The 17,694-nt window shown below is 42.2% G+C and overlaps 1 protein-coding gene and 1 long non-coding RNA gene across 8 annotated transcripts in view; both read right to left on the bottom strand.

Moving 5' to 3' along the window:
- The window catches only part of LOC116839862 (uncharacterized), a 374,064-nt gene that overhangs the window by 113,073 nt on the left and 243,297 nt on the right, over positions 1-17,694 (bottom strand). The gene's annotated exons all lie outside the window — the stretch shown is intronic.
- The window catches only part of RC3H1 (ring finger and CCCH-type domains 1), a 97,631-nt gene that overhangs the window by 35,377 nt on the left and 44,560 nt on the right, over positions 1-17,694 (bottom strand). For all 7 annotated transcript variants that reach the window (XM_032806082.2, XM_075067920.1, XM_032806080.2 and 4 more), the window contains exon 2: positions 6,973-7,335. In XM_032806082.2, coding sequence (XP_032661973.1) covers positions 6,973-7,203 — 231 coding nt within the window. In that variant the 5' untranslated portion in view covers positions 7,204-7,335. The remainder of the gene's footprint in view (positions 1-6,972; positions 7,336-17,694) is intronic.

Raw genomic sequence — 17,694 nt, 5'->3', positions numbered from 1 at the left:
ATATGATGCGTTTTCTCAACTTAAGTTTGCATTTGCATTCAAGAAAGTATTTAGTTATATAACATTCACAATACATTAATTTTTTGTTGTTGGTTAAAATAAAAAAAAATTAAGATGTTTTATAGAGCTGAACTTCTATTATCCGAACCTAGTTTACGCATAATAGCGTAATGCGCGTGCGCACACACTTAAGACAAGTTCAGTGCTGGTCTCCAGGCTTCCTCAGACTATTACTACTCTAGTGGAACTGCAATCTACCTCCTCCCCTCCCAGCAAGAATCTTAGCTATAACTTTCTCATACAATTTGCTTCATATCTGAGTGAAAGAGTGCTTTAGGATGAAATGTTTTTACCACTTTAGTCAGTGGTCACTACCATAAAATGCTACAATAAGAGTGACCCCAGACTGCCTGTATCCCAAATCTCTAAACACCAGTTTAACCAACACCTTCAATATTAACCATCATTCTAATACTATTATGTTTCCCTTACAAAGCCTCTGTCATTGTAACAATCTGCTTCTGTCTGGGAAAGTACCCAAAAAGAACTCGTCTAACCACACGCATCTATCCACATTTGTGCTGAGGCTAGCCACTCTACAGCATCCTTACTGTAAGATTACTGTGTGCATGTTTCCATTTAACTCTGCTTCACTCAGTCTAGGGACTATGGCACAACGTGAAACGCAACAACTTTATTACATTTAGCAGAAAGATGGTTTGGAATAGGCGTGAGAAAGGAACACAGTGGTCAGCAATGGATTCATATCCTGAATCAGGGTAGATTTAGCATGCATTCACAGCGTTGGTTAGGAATGCTATACACAGCACAACTGGTCTAGTGAGAGACCAGGACTGTCTAGGCAACCAACCAGAAAGCTTTCCCCAGCCCCAAATAGTACAAAAAACACAAAAACAAACACATAAGAAAAGCTACCCAAAGGCAAGTAAAGCTACACAATGAACATGATACCTAGACATTCAATCTCTCTGTTTCTCCCCTTCCTACTGGAAAGCTCAGCTTGAAATGTAGAGTTTCTTTTAAATTTTACTTTTTGCAAAGTAACTGCTAAATGTGAGAGAGAGAGCCTGGCAGTCTGACAGACAGCATAAGGCCCCATACTAAGGGGAACTTGAGTTAGAGCAAGTCTACAATTAAAACGCTACAGCAGCACAGCAGTAATGCTTCAGTGTAGACATTCCCTACAGCAACAGGCAGGTTTCTCCCAGCGAGGTAATTTAACTACAGTGTTGAGAGGTGGTAGCTAGATCAATGGAAGAATTCTTCTGTCCACCTAGCACTGTCTAAGGGCATGTCTTCACTGGCAACGTTAAAGCGATGCCACGGCAGCTCTTTAACATGGCTTGTATAGTTGCGGCATAGCTCTCCCAGTGCTGTTAACACACACTCCACGAGTGGAATAGCTACCAGGGCTGGTGCACTGTCTACACTGGCGCTTTACAGTGCTGCAACTTGCTGCACCCAGTGTGTTGCGGAAGTTGCAGTACTGTTAATTGCCAGTGTAGACAAGCCCTATGTCACTTATGTTCAGAGCACTTTGAGTTCCCCATCTGCAAAGCTGGCAATTCCCCACTTTATTCACACCCTATATTCCTTAGTGCTTGCAAAGCACTTTAGATCCTCAAAATATAGCACTGAAGCATTACTTTATTTTCATCTTCATCAAAACATTCTATCACCTCATTTCCCCATCCCCTCCTCAAACCCACCAGGGCTCAGAGTGCAAATTAGTCTTGTATAATACTTTAGTCCTACAAGAGAGCTAGTTAGTTTAAGGAAAGGCGGGCAAAACACCAAGGATATTTTGGAGCTTTAAATGTGCCCTTATTTTCCATGCATCTTCCCCTACAATGAATAATACTGAGAACGACACTGGAATGTAATCCATAAGCATAAGCAACTGCAGTTGCAGGCAGAAGTTGGTTATGAAGAAATATATGGGGTGGCGACTGAAAAAGAATGCTAAGGATACATTTCATAGCAGGCTGAGAGCAGCTACAAGATTCTGAATTGATTACTAAAAAAATTGTTTTGGGGGAGGGGTATCAGCCTCATCCTTTACAGCAGTGGTCCCCAAACTTTTCAGGGTCAAGCCCCAACTTACCCCATCCATGCTCCCTGCCCACCAGGAGCTGGGGTTGCAGCTTCCGAGGTGAGATGTGGACATAGGCATGGGTACTAAGGGTGTGGGGGGTGCTGCAGCTGCCCCAGCTACTAGCTCCAGCCTTGACCCTGCTTACCCCTATCCGGGTCTCCCCCTCCCAGAGACATGGCTCTACTCTCAGCCCCAGCTGAGGGAGGGGGACACGAACAGGGGGAAGGGGGCTGTCCTTCAGCATTCCCGCTATTAAAAAAATGTTGCAGTGCCACTGGATTTGGACAAGGGGTAAGGTGGCTGAGGCTAGGGGTGGTCTGGGGCCTGGAATGGGGACCAAGAACGGAGCTGCAGCTCAGGGGGCGGTAGCTGGGCAGCAGTGCCTCCCCATCTTCTGTGGGAGAGATGGCCTGGGCCCCATTGAGCCCCCTGAATGTTTCTCTGTACTCCCCGAGGGGGGCACGCCCAACAGTTTGGGGGCTTCTGCTTTACAGTAACTCTCATATTTAAAAAAAAAATAAAAAAAGAGTTTAATTGCACAGAAAAAAGATATACTACGCAAAGGCAGTCCGTTTCTCCAATTCCAGCTGTCAGCCTCCCTGTCTCTCCTCCTAACTCCTCCCCCCTTTCAAACAGATGCACATTGTGGTTCATAGCAAGAAACTCTACTCAAAGCTCTAGGTTCCTGAAATGTGACACGCAGTGTTCTTCAGCACAGAATTCCTTCCTAAAGGAGCTCAACTTACTGATGAATTTCAATACAACACCTCCAAATATGATGGTATGAGCTCTCTAGTTGTACATCCTTCCCTCTTTAAACATTTCTGTACTTCAATTTTGCACATGTTCTTCTAAACACAAAACACTGAAAGAACTGCACACAGTAAAGCTTTTATAATGCTTCATTCTGAGCAAAGGGTAGAACTCTACCCATTTATTGTCTTCCAAAGGGCTTGTGAAAACAAAGTTTTACATTCACACACAGCATTTCATTTTTCCCCGACATGGCCTGCTGTACAACCAATTTAACTGATGACACTTAAAAATCCACCTCTGGAGAAAGAGGGCATTAATCTGGAAGAGAAAGCTATCCATTATGAGTACCCCGCCTGCTATGCTGTCACATTCATTCCTGCTACATCTAGTGCATGGAACTATACTTAGCCCATCAGGAACTGGACTGAATAAGAAACTAACACTTGACATGTGGATTCTAGTTTACTGTGGCCATTTGATGTCACCTGTTTGAAATGTGCACATTGCAGTTTCATGTGTCACAGAGAAAGGCAGGAGGGCAGAGAGACTGTATGTCAAAGCAGAGACTGTATAACCTCAAACGACCGTCTGGTAGATATTTAAAATGGCCATCAGAGTAAGCACTGAAAGGATACTTAAATAAACCACTTTGACCACCTTAAGAATTTCTTCTCTATTTTAAGTTTTCAAATAAAAAAACGTATACTCTCTACCACCACAAAAAGATGAAGTATAACAAAAAAAAAAAGTGTGTTCTTTTAATGCCTGGGCTGTATGTGTATCAGTCAGCACATTATTCCCAGAAACACATACTGTTCTGCTTACTTCACCAATGATGCTGGTACACGAACAGGCCAATGTGACCCATTTGTTTTAAGTGAATCCTGTCATTACTTTTACTCTCCTTAAAATAGTTTTGCTTCTTAAAACTATTTTTTTTAAATATGCAGGAACAAACCCAAGAAAACAAACAAACAGTTATAAATTGGTAATCCCTTACAAAAGTACTAAACTGAAAGAAGGGGCTCCTTTCCCACAGATACAAGTTTTAAGTGTCTCCTGCATCATTTCCTTCTACAATTAAACTTCAGCTTTCTGGATTTCATGCTTCTCTTTTTAAGACATTAGAGCCATTAGAGGTACAGGGACTGAAATGCAGAAGATTTACAAGAAGTGACGGGGGGGGGCAAGCAAAGAGTGTTAACTGGGAAGTGGAAGCCAGAACAGCGCAGTATTAGACTATGAAGGCTAGCAAGAATACTCCTGAGTGACATACTTCATAATCATGTTTTGTTAATCCCAGCTCAGTTTTGTGGAGATGTGCCAAAGAGAACACATCCTTTCAGTATGAAAGAGCTCAAAGTGTTTTGTAGCCTCTCTCAAATGCCCTCTTTCTAAATAGTCAATGTGCCCTGCATTTGAGAAAGATTAGGGCAAAGTGGTAGCCTTCTTAATGTTCAAGACAAAAGTTAAGAACAGTTATTATATTACAGCAATGGTTAGAAGCCCCAACCAAGATCACAACCTCATAGTGTCAGGCACTGTAAATATGCATTGAGACAGACAGCCCTTGCCCTGAAGAGCTCACAATCTTAAAAAAAAAAAAAGATGGAGAGAAAGAAAACATCCTCTTTTACAAGACGCTCCAAGAAATTAAGCCAACTGCCCAAATTCACACAGGAAGTCTGACACAGAGCCAGAAATTTAATCCCAATTTCCTGAAACCCAATCCAGTGCCTTAATCATAAGGCCATCCTTCTTTTCTAAAATACCTCATCCAACTGAAACTATAGTGCAATAATCAATTAGAACGTAGCTAGAATTAGCTCAGTGGTTTGAGCAGTGGCCTACTAAACCAGTGTTGTGATTCAGTCCTTGAGGGGGGCCACTTAGGGATCTGAGGCAAAATCAGTACTTGACCCTGCTAGTGAAGGCAGGGGGCTGGACTTGATGACTTTTCGGGGTCCCTTCCAGTTCTACAAGGTAAGTGTATCTCCATATATTATAATTTCCTTAACATCCTTAAACCTAGCAAAGATTGCCATGGAATCTTTAATACTGAAGTGGTCAGGACACTGCAATTTTCCATCTCATCAAAAAGGATTTTGTTTTTGGTGAAGGGTTTAAAATAAAGCACAAGCAAAAAAGTCATTAAAAGTTTCCTCTTGAAACACACACACACACACACACACACACACACACACACACACACACACACGCGACCACCTATCCCTTTACTGTCCGAACAATTCACCTGAAAGCCTCCCAACATGCTTGGCAACACCCAGCAACAGCAGTCATGTTTAAACTCCACCTTGGAAGGTCTATTATCATCAAGTGTTAGCTTTCTACACCAATGGAAAGACGAAAACTTGAGTTAGCATTCACTATATTTTCCACTCTTGTACCCATGCCCCTGATTTGCACAACAGCACTCCCTGCAAGAATCACCATCATAAATCTAGATATCTGGCCACAGCTGATACATCCTTTTCAGGAAATGCCCAGGCCTGGAAAATACACAATACTTAAATGAATGTTCCTATTAGGCTGTCCATTAATCACAGTTAACTTATGCGGTTAACTCAAAAAAATTAACCGTGATTAACTGCAGTTTTAACGGCACTGTTAAACAATAGAATATCAATAGAAATGTATTAAATATTTGGATGATATTCTACATTTTCATATGTGGTATTCTGTGTTATTGAAATCAAAGTGTAGATTATTTTTATTACAAATATTTTAATTATAAAAATGATAAAAGAAAAATAGTACTTTTTCAATTCACCTCATACAAGTAATGTAGTGCAATCTCTTTATCCTGATGTAGATTTTTTTTGTTACATAACTGCACTCAAAAACAATGTAAAACTTTGGAGCCTAAAAGTCCATTCAGTCCTACTTCTTGTTCGGCCAATTGCTAAATCAAACAAGTTTGTTTACATTTACAGGAGATAATGCTGTAATACTATTTCTTTTGTTCTTTTACAGTGCAATTACTTGTAATCAAAAATATAAAGTGAGCATTGTACACATTTTGTACTGTTTTGTAAATGAAATCAATTTGAAAATGTAGAAAACATCCAAAAATATTTAAATAAAATGGTATTCTACTATTATTGTTTAATAACACGATTAATCACAATTAAGTTTTTAAATTGCTTGACAGCTCTAGTTCCTATACAACTAAAAAAGATTAAACAATTTTAATGTGCTTTGCAAACATTAATGAAGCCTAATGACAGCTTTTCTGAAGTAGCAGCATACATGTTACAGAAAGGGAAACAGAGCAAGCAACAGAGTAAGCAACCTGTCCAGCATCCCAGATTTCCTGACTTTGCCAGTGATTCAGATAACCTGATTTTTAGTCTTCTGATGTAATTAACAGATACTAACAGGAAACCCATACGTGGGTACACCAGCTCAGAAACCAAAAAGAAAAAATGTAGCAAAATCCCATAGACGCTAGTACATGGCAGGAGACAGTGAAAAGGAGCAACCTGCTCCCTTCACCCTCCTTCTGTAGTTGCACCGCCTCCAACTTCTATGCACCCGCAATACAGTTCATCAGCACACACACAGACAAATCACTCTATCACAACTGCAGCTCCTCTCATCTTCCCTTAGTGGGAAAGGGCATGTCAGGAGCAACTTTCTGCTGCTTCCTAAACAGAAATGGATGGATAGGAGAGGTGAAAAGAAAGAATCCCCTGCCCATCCTCAGTATTCTCTCCCTGCAACACCCATCCAGGCCCTTCCTTCCCCCATCCTGGCTCACTACTCGGAAGCCAGACAGTTTTTGGAATGACCCCAATCTCACACTCCTTTATGACCACAAAATACCATGGGCTTGTGTTGGCCACAGACAGAAATCATGAATGATTTAAGCCCCAGGTAGAAGAAGGTTAAGAACTACTATAATAAGCAATACTGCCTCAGCGCACTGCAGACCTGAAACCTGCAACTGGTAAAGTCACAGGTATTTTTCTGCTCTATACCCATTATTAGTCCCACAATTTTCATTCACTTGTTCTTGCCTTAAAAAAAATGCAAGGAAAAACTAAGTAAGAGCAAAAAAGAAAGATGTGCGTTGTTACCTGAGCCCCCACTAGCTGCAACAAGGCTGAGTTCACAGGGAGGAGATCAATATCTGTATTGATAGTGGTCTGGTCGAAGGGGCATGCCTTACGGTGGAGCTTGTTGAGGCACATCTTGCAGACAGTGTGGCCGCAGCCCAAGCTGATGGGCTTCCGGATCGTTTCGTCAAAAGTTTGTGTGCAAATTGGGCAGGAGAGAAAATCCGTCCATTGTGGAGCTTGTACAGGCATTGTTTCAGAAGTTAATTCACAAGACAAAATCTAAAGCACAGATTCCACTGGAATCAAAATCTTTCACAAAAATGTTTGTTTTTAAATATCTTCTGTAAGTACAGACAGCCAGCACAGAGTGTGAAACATAACCTGGAAGGAAAGAAAAAAATCAAGTTAGCCCTCTGTACTGCAAGAGGTACTTTAAATCCTTTATGTTATTCATCTAATCCTTGAAGATGGACTGCCCTAGTTGAAGTGAGAGTGCAATTCAGTATTGGGAACTGAACCATTACCTCTGTTATACTGACAGCTTGGTCAAGTCACATAAACCCCTCAGTTTTTACATAGTTGTAAAAATGGGAATAATTATCTACTTTATGAATAAAGCTGGATAAATTGACATTTGCAAAGATAAAGGTCATGAAAAAGAAAATTGAGCAAATCAATATACAGATGCTCCTCAGGTTATGCAAACCTGCACTCAGGGGGAAAATTCCTTAAGTGGGTTTTTTGGGGGTTTTGTGTTTTTTGTTTTTTTTAAGGGGGAGGGAGGGGGCGGTCAGCATAATTGTCAGGTATACATCCCCGACTTATGCAAGGAACGGAATGCTTGCATAAGTTCAGGAGCATCTGTAAACCAGGTTTTAATCAAATAAATGTCAACATAAGGTTTTCCACTGTTTTATGGATTTAAAAACACACCTGCCATTAAACTGACACAAAGTTGTTTAAATAAGGCTTGATCCAAATCTCTCTGAAATCAGTGGAAACGTACTCATTGAATTCAACTGGCTTGGGATCAGCCACAAAATGAAAGGGGGGGGGGGGGGAGGAGAAGAAAAAAAAAAAAAAAGCACTTTAACATGCATACCTGGAAAACAGGACTAGCAACATCAAACTAATTCAACAGTCTAAGAAATGAGATCAAAGCCTGCACTAATGATGTGACCCAAATATCAGATGAGATTCATAACAATCTATGCATGTTTTCAAAAAGAATTTTCCTCTAAAAGGTGAGCTACAGAGCAAAAGCAGAAAACCAAGATAAATCACAGTTATCCAAGCAGCATTCAACCCAGACATTTTAAAAAATAATGATTCCCCCCTTCCCACCATCAAGTCATCTTGATACTTCCTGATTCACTGATGATATCCTAGAACAGAGGCATAGGCGCTGACTCCGAGGCTGGAACTACAGATGCTAACTGTCTAATGTGCTGTGGGGTGCTCACTGCCCAACCCCCTGCTCTGCCCCAAGGCCCCTGCCCCTTCCCCCGAGCATGTCATTCCCTGCCCTCACTCTGCCCCCACCACCAGAGCCTCCTGTGCACTGCAAAACAGGGGGGAGGGATAGTTCAGTGGTTTGAGCATTGGCCTGCTAAACCCTGGGTTGAGAGTTCAATCCTTGAGGGGGCCACTTAGGAATCTGGGGCAAAAACTGGTCCTGCTAGTGAAGGCAGGGGGTTGGACTCGATGACCTTTCAAGGTCCCTTCCAGTTCTAGGAGATTGGTATATCTCCAATTATTACCTTTTTATTACCTTTTAGGCAGGAGGGGGAGGTGCTGATTGGCAGGGCTGCCGTGCACAGGACATGCTGGTGAGGGGTAGTGGATTGGGGGCTGCTGACATATTACTGTGGCTCTTTGGCAATGTTCACTGGTAAATTCTGGCTCCTCCTCAGCTGGCCACCCCGTCCTAGAATGTAGAGTTTAGTGACAGGAGGGAATCCGGGGCACGAGAGTCGGTGCGGTGTCCAGGAAGGAGCTGAGGGCAAGGGATTGGGGCAGAGGAAGGGTGCGGGGTGTATGAGGGGGCTCAGGGCAGGGGTGCAGACTGTGGGAGGGGTGCGGCAGGTTTGGGGTGCAGGACTGTGGGAGGGGTGCGGCAGGGGCTGTGTGGTGTATGAGGGGGCTCAGGGCAGGGAGTTGGGTGCAGGAAGGGTACAAGGTGCAGGCAGGGGGCTTAAGCAGGGAGTTGGGGGTCAGGGTGCAGGAGGGGTTCAAGCTCTGGCCGGGCGCCGCTTACCTAAAGCAGCACTGGGGTGGCAGCAGTGTGCACCGGGGCCAGGGGAGGCTCCCTACATACCTGCCCTGGCCCCCACCACCCCAGGAAGCGCCGTGGCCCCTGTGGGGGGGGAGAGGGCTTTACATGAGCTGCCCTTGCTGCACCTTCAGGTACCTCCCCAAAGATCCCAATGGCCAGGGTTCCCCTTTCCTGGCCAATGGGAGCTGTGGGGGGCAGTGACTGGAGGCAAGGGCAATGCACATGGAGCCCTCTGGCCCCCCTTCCTGAGGGCCACTTCTGAGAGCAGCGTGGGGCCCGCGAGGCCACAGGGGGTAATCCCGCGGGCTAGATCCAAAAGTCCACCCCTGGTCCAGAAGCAGCTAGCATGTCTCTGCGGCGGGGGCGAGGAAAGGCAGCAAGTCTCTGTGTGCTGCCCATGCCCACAAGCACCACTTTCGCAGCTCCCATTGGACAGGAACCGTTCAATGACAAATGTGGGGACAGTGCTGGGGGGTGGGGGCAGCAGGCAGAGCTACCCTCCCTCCCCCAAAGAGCCACAGAGACGTGCCAGCAGCCAGCCGCTTCCAGGAGCGGTGTGGGGCCACAGCAGGCAGCCTGCTTGAGCCCTGCTGGACTTTTAGCGGCCTAGAAACAGCGATCGACTAGCAGAGGCTCCCAATAGATTGGCTGGTGACAACTGTTCTCCAGACTGATGGGAGACAGTGTGCTAGGAATCCCCACTGTGTGTCCCTGGCCTTGGGAACTAAATCAACAAATCCTGAGAGGCAGTGAAAAGAGGATTCTTCAGGAAGCCAATTCTGGACCACAATGAGTGACAGTGACTAGTTCCTTTTGATCTGACAGATTCCACTGAAATATTTCAAGGGAATATAACCTGGGAAATCTTTCTTACTAGGTTCTGTTACATCAGATCATGATCTGAATGCCAAAAGAGGAAATGAATGCTGATAAGTGTAAGGAAGTACAAGATAAAACATCCCCTTGCTGTGGGAAAAAAAAAACTAAACAAAAGAAAATAAACAAAACTGCATCATGTATGCTATGAGAAACAAGATAAACTAAATATGAATAAGAACAAATGATTACAGTAATCTTTATCAAGGAAAAAGCACTGTAAATGAGATACTACAAATCTTCTATCAAAAGTTACCAAAAGCCTGTGTGGCTGCATGGATTTAGTTCCATTCTAAACAGGATTTTCAACAAGAATTTTTTATTTCTACTATACACAACTCTAGTATTTTTGTAAGAGTATTTCCCCCCTTCCTCTCCCGCTTTATAATTACTCCTTGGAACCTTGAAAATCATTTCCTCACTGCACTGGTTTTCCCTTCAATCAGGAAGGAGCATACTTGTTTGCTCTAATATATTCAAACAAAGTTACTACGCAAGCTGAGTAGAAGCCATTTGTCAAATGTTGGTAAGTAGGGCATTTTTACGGAAAAAGTACACAGTTTTAAATGGAAGACAACTAATTAGAACCTTTTTTAGTCAGAAGCCTTAAAGCGTGGCCACTATTTAATCAGCCAAGGAGAAGTGGACAGGAATCAATACAACTTAGTCTGTTAATGAGGCTGTTATTGAACACCACAAGGCACTAGCTGAAGGCTTTCCCTATGCCAACCTCCAAAACCTTACCAACCTATGGAGCGAGAATTTGGAAACCCCAGAACAAACACATTTCTATTTCATCCATCAGTCCTTGATAAACAAGCCTGCAAGTAACACAGATATGCAAAGCAAATTGTTCTATTTCTTACAGGACTATGATGTTATTAAGCAAACCTATGAAAAAAAATAAATTGATTCATGTGAACCATATGAACCAACTATAAACATCACAGGGAATTTGCTTCCTATCGTTTGTATGTCTATCTCGGACACCTGAAGTAGAGTCATTCTTAGTTAACCAAAACAGCTTTTGCAGGGTATCGTTATGCTTTCTTAAGATTCCAACAGAAGCAGGAAGCAAGATAAAAAGTGAAATCTAATATATGCACTATTTCCCATAAAGTAGGATGAAGAAGTTTGAACGTGTAAGTGCCAGCTGTTTGAAGTTCCTTTCCATCAAAAAAGTGCAATTTAAAAAGCCAGAAGAATTCATTTCCCAAAAGAACGTATATAATTCAAGAACAGTATGGGCAAGTTATTTTATAGGTTTTTTTTTTTAGATCAAATCAAATCTATGGCTTTAAACTAAACATGAGAAATTTCAGGCTCAAAAGAGCTGTTCCTTAGACAGTGAGAAAGTTTTTTAAAAAGACTTATAACGGAATGGGTAATACTACTTTAACAATGACTTCTCTACCAAGGGATTTAACCACGAGTCCATTCCATAATGTAACCCAAACAGTATCAAAATTCACACTTGAAACAATAGGACATTTTGCATTCATATTCCTATCCTGTATTCTACTTTTTTTTTTTTTCATATTTATAGACTCCTGTACAATTTATTTATTTATTTTTTAAGATCCTGGCTATCCCAAGACAACTGGAGTAACGGGTAACATCTATCAGTTGTCCTGACAAGTTTCTTATATAAGACTTTCATTTTTCCACACTAAGAATATAGCCATGGAATCATTCATCTCCATGGCCAGACTGCAGAGTTTTGAAAGAAAATACACATAGGCTAGAACAGGAAAAATATTTGGGTGGCTCCTAATCAGCCTAAGCAAAAAGACACTGAATTGGTAGATAGGACTATCCTAGGGGGCACACTTGACATATGCCAATAGGCAAAAGAGGAAATATAAAATACAGATAAAGTTGTCTAACTACAGCCATGGAAGCAAAGCTGCAATCCCCCCAACTTCCACTTGTCTAGCACAACAGGACAGTAAAACATATACTTGTTTTTCATCATCATGGTAAAGGGTGGGCAAACAAACTTTAGTATGGAAACCTACCAGCAGAGGCACAGTTTTGGAAGGCTGGTACAATACCACTTACAAAATTCCACTGAAATTCCACTCTTACTTGAGGGTATTTCAGATTAAGACCTGTGACAAATGTTGCTATGCAGAGTCAAGCAGCAGACAAGTAGCCAAAAGGCTCAGTCAGAGCTGGTCCCCTGGTCAAGAAAGGTGATAGCAACGAGGTTGGTGGTATATGCACTGGTAAAGTATCTAAATTAATTAGCACCAAGGCCTCGAGTTGAGGAGGGGTACCAACCAAATGATATGCCAAGACTAGAAAGGAAGCACCAAAGGCAAGAACATGCATCAGTAGTAATAAAGGAAAACAATGCCTTTTTCTCTCTCTCCTTAGAATCCTTCTAAGGGCTTGGCTACATTAGAAATTTCAAAGCGCTGCCCCGGCAGTGCTGTGGGAGCGCTGCTGCGGCAGCGCTTTGAAGTGTGAGTGTAGTCAGAGCCGCAGCGCTGGGAGAGAGCTCTCCCAGCGCTGCTTGTAAACCACATCCCTTACGGGTGTAGCATGCAGCGCTGGGAGCCATGTTCCCAGTGCTGCCGCCCTGATTACACTGACACTTTACAGCGCTGCATCTTGCAGCGCTCAGGGGGATGTTTTTTCACACCCCTGAGCGCGAAAGTTGCAGCGTTGTAAAGTGCCAATGTAGCCAAGCCCTAAGGATCTGAATGTTCTCTTTCTTTCCTCTTACCCCAAGTAGCAGGGTAGACAAAACTCTTTAAATCTGACTTTTAAAAAATCAACTCAGATTTTTTTCTGTTTAAAATATGATTTTTTTAAAAATAACTGATTTGAAATAATGGCAACCTATAAGAAAAGCCCTAAAATTATAATATATTAAAATCATTTACATTAATTTAAAAAAAAAAAAAAAGCAGTACATGTATGCTGGCAAGTTTTAAAAAAAGTGAAACCACTGAACTGGTTGAAGTCACTGGCAAAGCACCTAGAACTAGAGTCTGAAGTGCTAAATCAGCTTTTGACAGCAGTAGCCTCCCTCTGCAGGTGGAGAAAAGCTATTTTCATTTCAGTTTATTCAACTACTTCAGTTCAGTGACTAGTTCATTCAAAGTTAAGAAATCAACTGGGAGGTGAAAAAAGCAGAAAAGCTTGTCCTCTTCCACACTATGAATAAAAACCAAGTAAGTATGAGATCTAATTCTATAATCTCGAAGGACATGGTAATCTAGAAACAAGCAGTTCCATTTACTAACTACACAGAATACTTTGTTAAATAATTTTTATCTGGAAAGCATTTTGATAAAATTTTTCTTATCTATCCAGCACATGTAAAAAATTGTTTAACTAAAACTATTTTAAAAATAATATTTGTGCATTTAGTTGAATTTGAATTTCTAAAGAGCTTGACAAATAATACAATTTTTATGTATGTAGTAAAGAGATACATGTACACCCTTCACCAATTTCCAAAATATTGTAAAAAAAAAATTAAGAATCTGAATAAATTAGTTAAGCTATATAATTGCTTAAATGTGTACATATATAGCATACCTTCCCGGATAGCAAAAAGTACCAAGTTTAGTGTAAAGCCTACGTTTAGTTGCAAATCAACATGTTTTAATGGTTAACAATCAATGAGAATCAGCTTCACGGAAAATAACTAAAGTACAAATGCAAAATAAGATTAAAATGGATGCTTTAAATCAAGTTTTTCTGCTTGCTGATTTAAACCATTATGAAAAGTTGGTGACTTAAATTGCTTTGTTTTAAAAAAAAAAAAAAAAAAAAAAAAAATATCAATCCACCCTGTTTAATTGGCTCAACAGCAACTCCGGAGTCTTGCATCTCACTTGTGGCACAGAGCAGTGTCAACTCTAATGACATGGAACAACCTTTTAGGCCGATGGTGCAACATGGGAGAGTTTTGGGGGGAGGGAGCTTGCAACATTGGATGGTGATGGATGGGAAGCTTGACTCCGGCCAACTGTAGTCTTAGAGAGAGACTTACTGGGCTCAATAACATCAATGGCAGCATCAAGACTGAAGCAATAGGGCATGTCTCAGCTTGCTTTTCAGAAGACCCCAGAAGACCTCATCATGGAGACTGGCCTTCTTACTCCCAAAGGAGTGATGGAAACAGCAGGCTGAAGAAAGCCAAGGGCATGTCTATTCTTCCTTGTCAGGGAGTGAAGGCACAACAGATCATGCACTAGGATATGATGATGGTTTCTCTCAGGCACACAAGACAGCTCATCTTGGAACATATAGCTCAGCAAGATGCCCCTCTTTTTAACCCCATGTGGAGTTTGGGACTTACCACAGCCTCAGACTTAACCTAAAGTGAAAGGCCTCTTTACAATACAGTATAATTAAACAATTGTAAACAAGACACAAGAAGTCATTCTTCCGCTCTACTCTGCGCCGGTTAGGCCTCAACTGGTGTATTGTGTCCAGTTCTGGGCACTGCATTTCAAGAAAGATGTGGAAAAAATGGAGAGGGTCCAGAGAAGAGCAACAAGAATGATTAAAGGTCTTGAGAACATGATCTATGAAGGAAGGCTGAAAGAACTGGGTTTATTAAGTTTGGAAAAGAGAAGACTGAGAGGGGACATGATAGCAGTTTTCAGGTATCTAAAAGGGTGTCATCAGGAGGAGGGAGAAAACTTGTTCACCTTAGCCTCTAATGATAGAACAAGAAGCAATGGGCTTAAACTGCAGCAAGGGAGATTTAGGTTGGACATTAGGAAAAGGTTCCTAACTGTCAGGGTAGTTAAGCACTGAAATAAATTGCCTAGGGAGGTTGTGGAATCTCCATCTCTGGAGATGTTTAAGAGTAGGTTAGATAAATGTCTATCAGGGATGGTCTAGACAGTATTTGGTCCTGCCATGAGGGCAGGGGACTTGACTCGATGACCTCTCGAGGTCCCTTCCAGTCCTAGAGTCTATGAAAAAAAAACCACACACACACTATAACTAGCTTGTAAATACCAGGTAGTTCTGTAAGTTCTCTGTGGCAAAGGAATTAAGGTGGTTGGGAGTACACTCCCCTCTACAGAACCAACTATGTCAGCACAGCACTTTCACCCCCCAAGGATATTGCTTTTCTACACAATTGTGCGGCTCAGTGCCAGAGGCAACAAATCTTGTACTTGGAATGCACAGAAGCCCTTGACAAATATTCATATACAGTAACTCCTTAAAGTCATCCTGGTTAACATTGTCACGTTGCTGATCAATTAGGAAACATGCTTGTTTAAAATTGCACAATGCTTCCTTATAACGTCGTTTGGCAGCCGCCTGCTTTGTCCACTGTTTGCAGAAAGAGCAGGCCATTTGAGCTAGCTGGTGGGGGCTTGAAATCAGGGTGGACCAGCAGTCCCGCTATCAGCTCCCCACACCCCTAAGTTCCCTGTGCAGCAGCTGCCCAGCAGGCTATTAATTGCCAGGCAGCTCAGCTGTGTGTCCCCCCGCACCCCATTGCCATGTGCTGCTCCTGCCTCCTGCTTTAGAGCTGCTCCTGGGAGCCTCCTGCTTGCTGTGCAGGGGGAAGAAGAGGGGACTAATGTCAGGTGTACCTCTCCCCCCACTCTTGTACTGTACCTTATTTCCACAGAGCGGGCGGGGAAACCGAGCTCAGAACCGAGGGAGCTTGCTGGTAGCAGCTGCTGTCTCAACTTGCTGATCTACTTAAAAAGGCAGTGTACTTAAGCATGGGGTCAGCGTATTTAACCCTTGAGGGCTCAGCCAAGTGCTAGTTCATGAGGTGCATTTAGCAGTAAGGCATTTCCTGGGAAATATCCCACCCTCTGATTTCACCACCTCAACCAAGCTTCACAATCATTACTGGTGTGTACAGTATTAGAATCACAGAATATCAGGGTTGGAAGGGACCTCAGGAGGTCATCTAGTCCAACCCCCTGCTCAAAGAAGGACCAACCACCAGACAGATTTTTGCCCCAGATCCCGAAATGGCCGCCTCAAGGATTGAACTCACAACCCTGGGTTTAGCAGGCCAGTGCTCAAACCATTGAGCCCTACTCCCCTGAAACTGTTTGTTTGAAAACTTTATACTGTGTATGTATGTAAGTACGTACATCTTTTGTCTGGCGAAAAAAATTCCCTGGAACTGAACCCCCTCATTTACATTAATTTTTATGGGAAACTGGACTTGCTTAACATCGTTTCGCTTAAAGTCGCACTTTTCAGGAACATAACTACAACCTTAAGCAAGGAATTACTGTACAAATTTCCTGCTAAAAATCAGTATAGTCCCTTCTTTCTCAGTCTTCCCACTACGTGGAGTTTATGCATTCTCTTCACCCACCACCCACATCCTCAACATCTTATTTCTGCCAGTTTCTCTTCAGGCTCTATTTTGGTGTCTCCCTTCTTTACCACAAGTAATCAGAATAGTGACAGCAGGAGATAAGGACTTTAAGCACTGTATATCAGAAACTACAAAATGGATTTCAGACTGAAATACAAGACTTGGAGAGCGCTAGTGCGGGCTGCATGGAGTTATTCTTATCATCATGCGGATTCCAGGACTACTCACTTTACTCTCCCCGAAAGGCCACACATCAGTGACCTTCTTAGTAGCTGAGAAGAGCTAGAGGTAGTTCACTTGGCAATCTGCTAGTGGCTGGTCTTTCATTTGGGGCAAGGTGATTCCTAGCAAGTTATATTAGTGAGTTTTAATGTCCTCTTCCCTGCCAGTCCCCAAACTTGCTCATGAACTCAGATGCAATGTCACTTGATTGATGAGCATAGTTCGCACCTGTGTGTATCTGTCCCTCCTTCGTGGACTCATTTCACGCCATCTTTCTTTTTTGCATCTCTGGCTCCTGACTAGCATCATACTTGTGCTAATGTTCTTGCCCAAAGCTCTTGCTGTACAGCACCAGAAAAAGCAGAACCAACTCAGAATAGAAGGAAGTTCTGATCAGTTTCATGCTTCTACACCAGAGTTTGAAAAGTAAAATTGCACTGAAGAGTAGAACAGGTACAATCCTCATAAGAGGAGGAAGGGAGTGCATGTAAGGACAGGAAATTCCTTTGACCCCCACAACTACATTTAATTAGGGATACTGGATTCAAACAAAAGAAAGACAGCAGCCCAGAATGAAGAGATCATAGAATATTTCAGTACTTCCATTCAGTACCTCCACTCAAACCATATTATTCTATACTCTGATCACTAACTCAGAACTTCAATGAAAGTTAAATGGAGTTTACAGCAAGCTTCCTGGGCTCCTTGTCTGTGCCTCCAAATCTTACTACTCACTTTTTCATGATCTACAGCTACAAAGAGCTTAATCTTTATATACCGTGTCCAACATCTTGATAATCTTTTCCTTTCCAAGATAAATAATCTTCCTCAGTCTTAATAATAATCAACTTGATCTTTTAATAGAAAATTCTCCATGGTCTCTACAATAATTTTTGTTGCTCTCTCCTGAATCTTTCACTTTTGCTAAGTCTCTTAAATTGAAGCAAATAAAACCTAATGAAGTATTCAGGGTGTGAGACCACCTGTCCAGTGTACATAGTGCAGCTATAAACAATGTAATATTTGTGTCTAACCCATA

This window comes from Chelonoidis abingdonii, chromosome 7 (genome assembly GCF_003597395.2).
Source record: "Chelonoidis abingdonii isolate Lonesome George chromosome 7, CheloAbing_2.0, whole genome shotgun sequence".
Classification (NCBI taxonomy): domain Eukaryota; kingdom Metazoa; phylum Chordata; order Testudines; family Testudinidae; genus Chelonoidis; species Chelonoidis abingdonii.
Note: the sequence above shows the minus strand (reverse complement) of the source record. Positions and strands in the feature narration are given on the sequence as shown.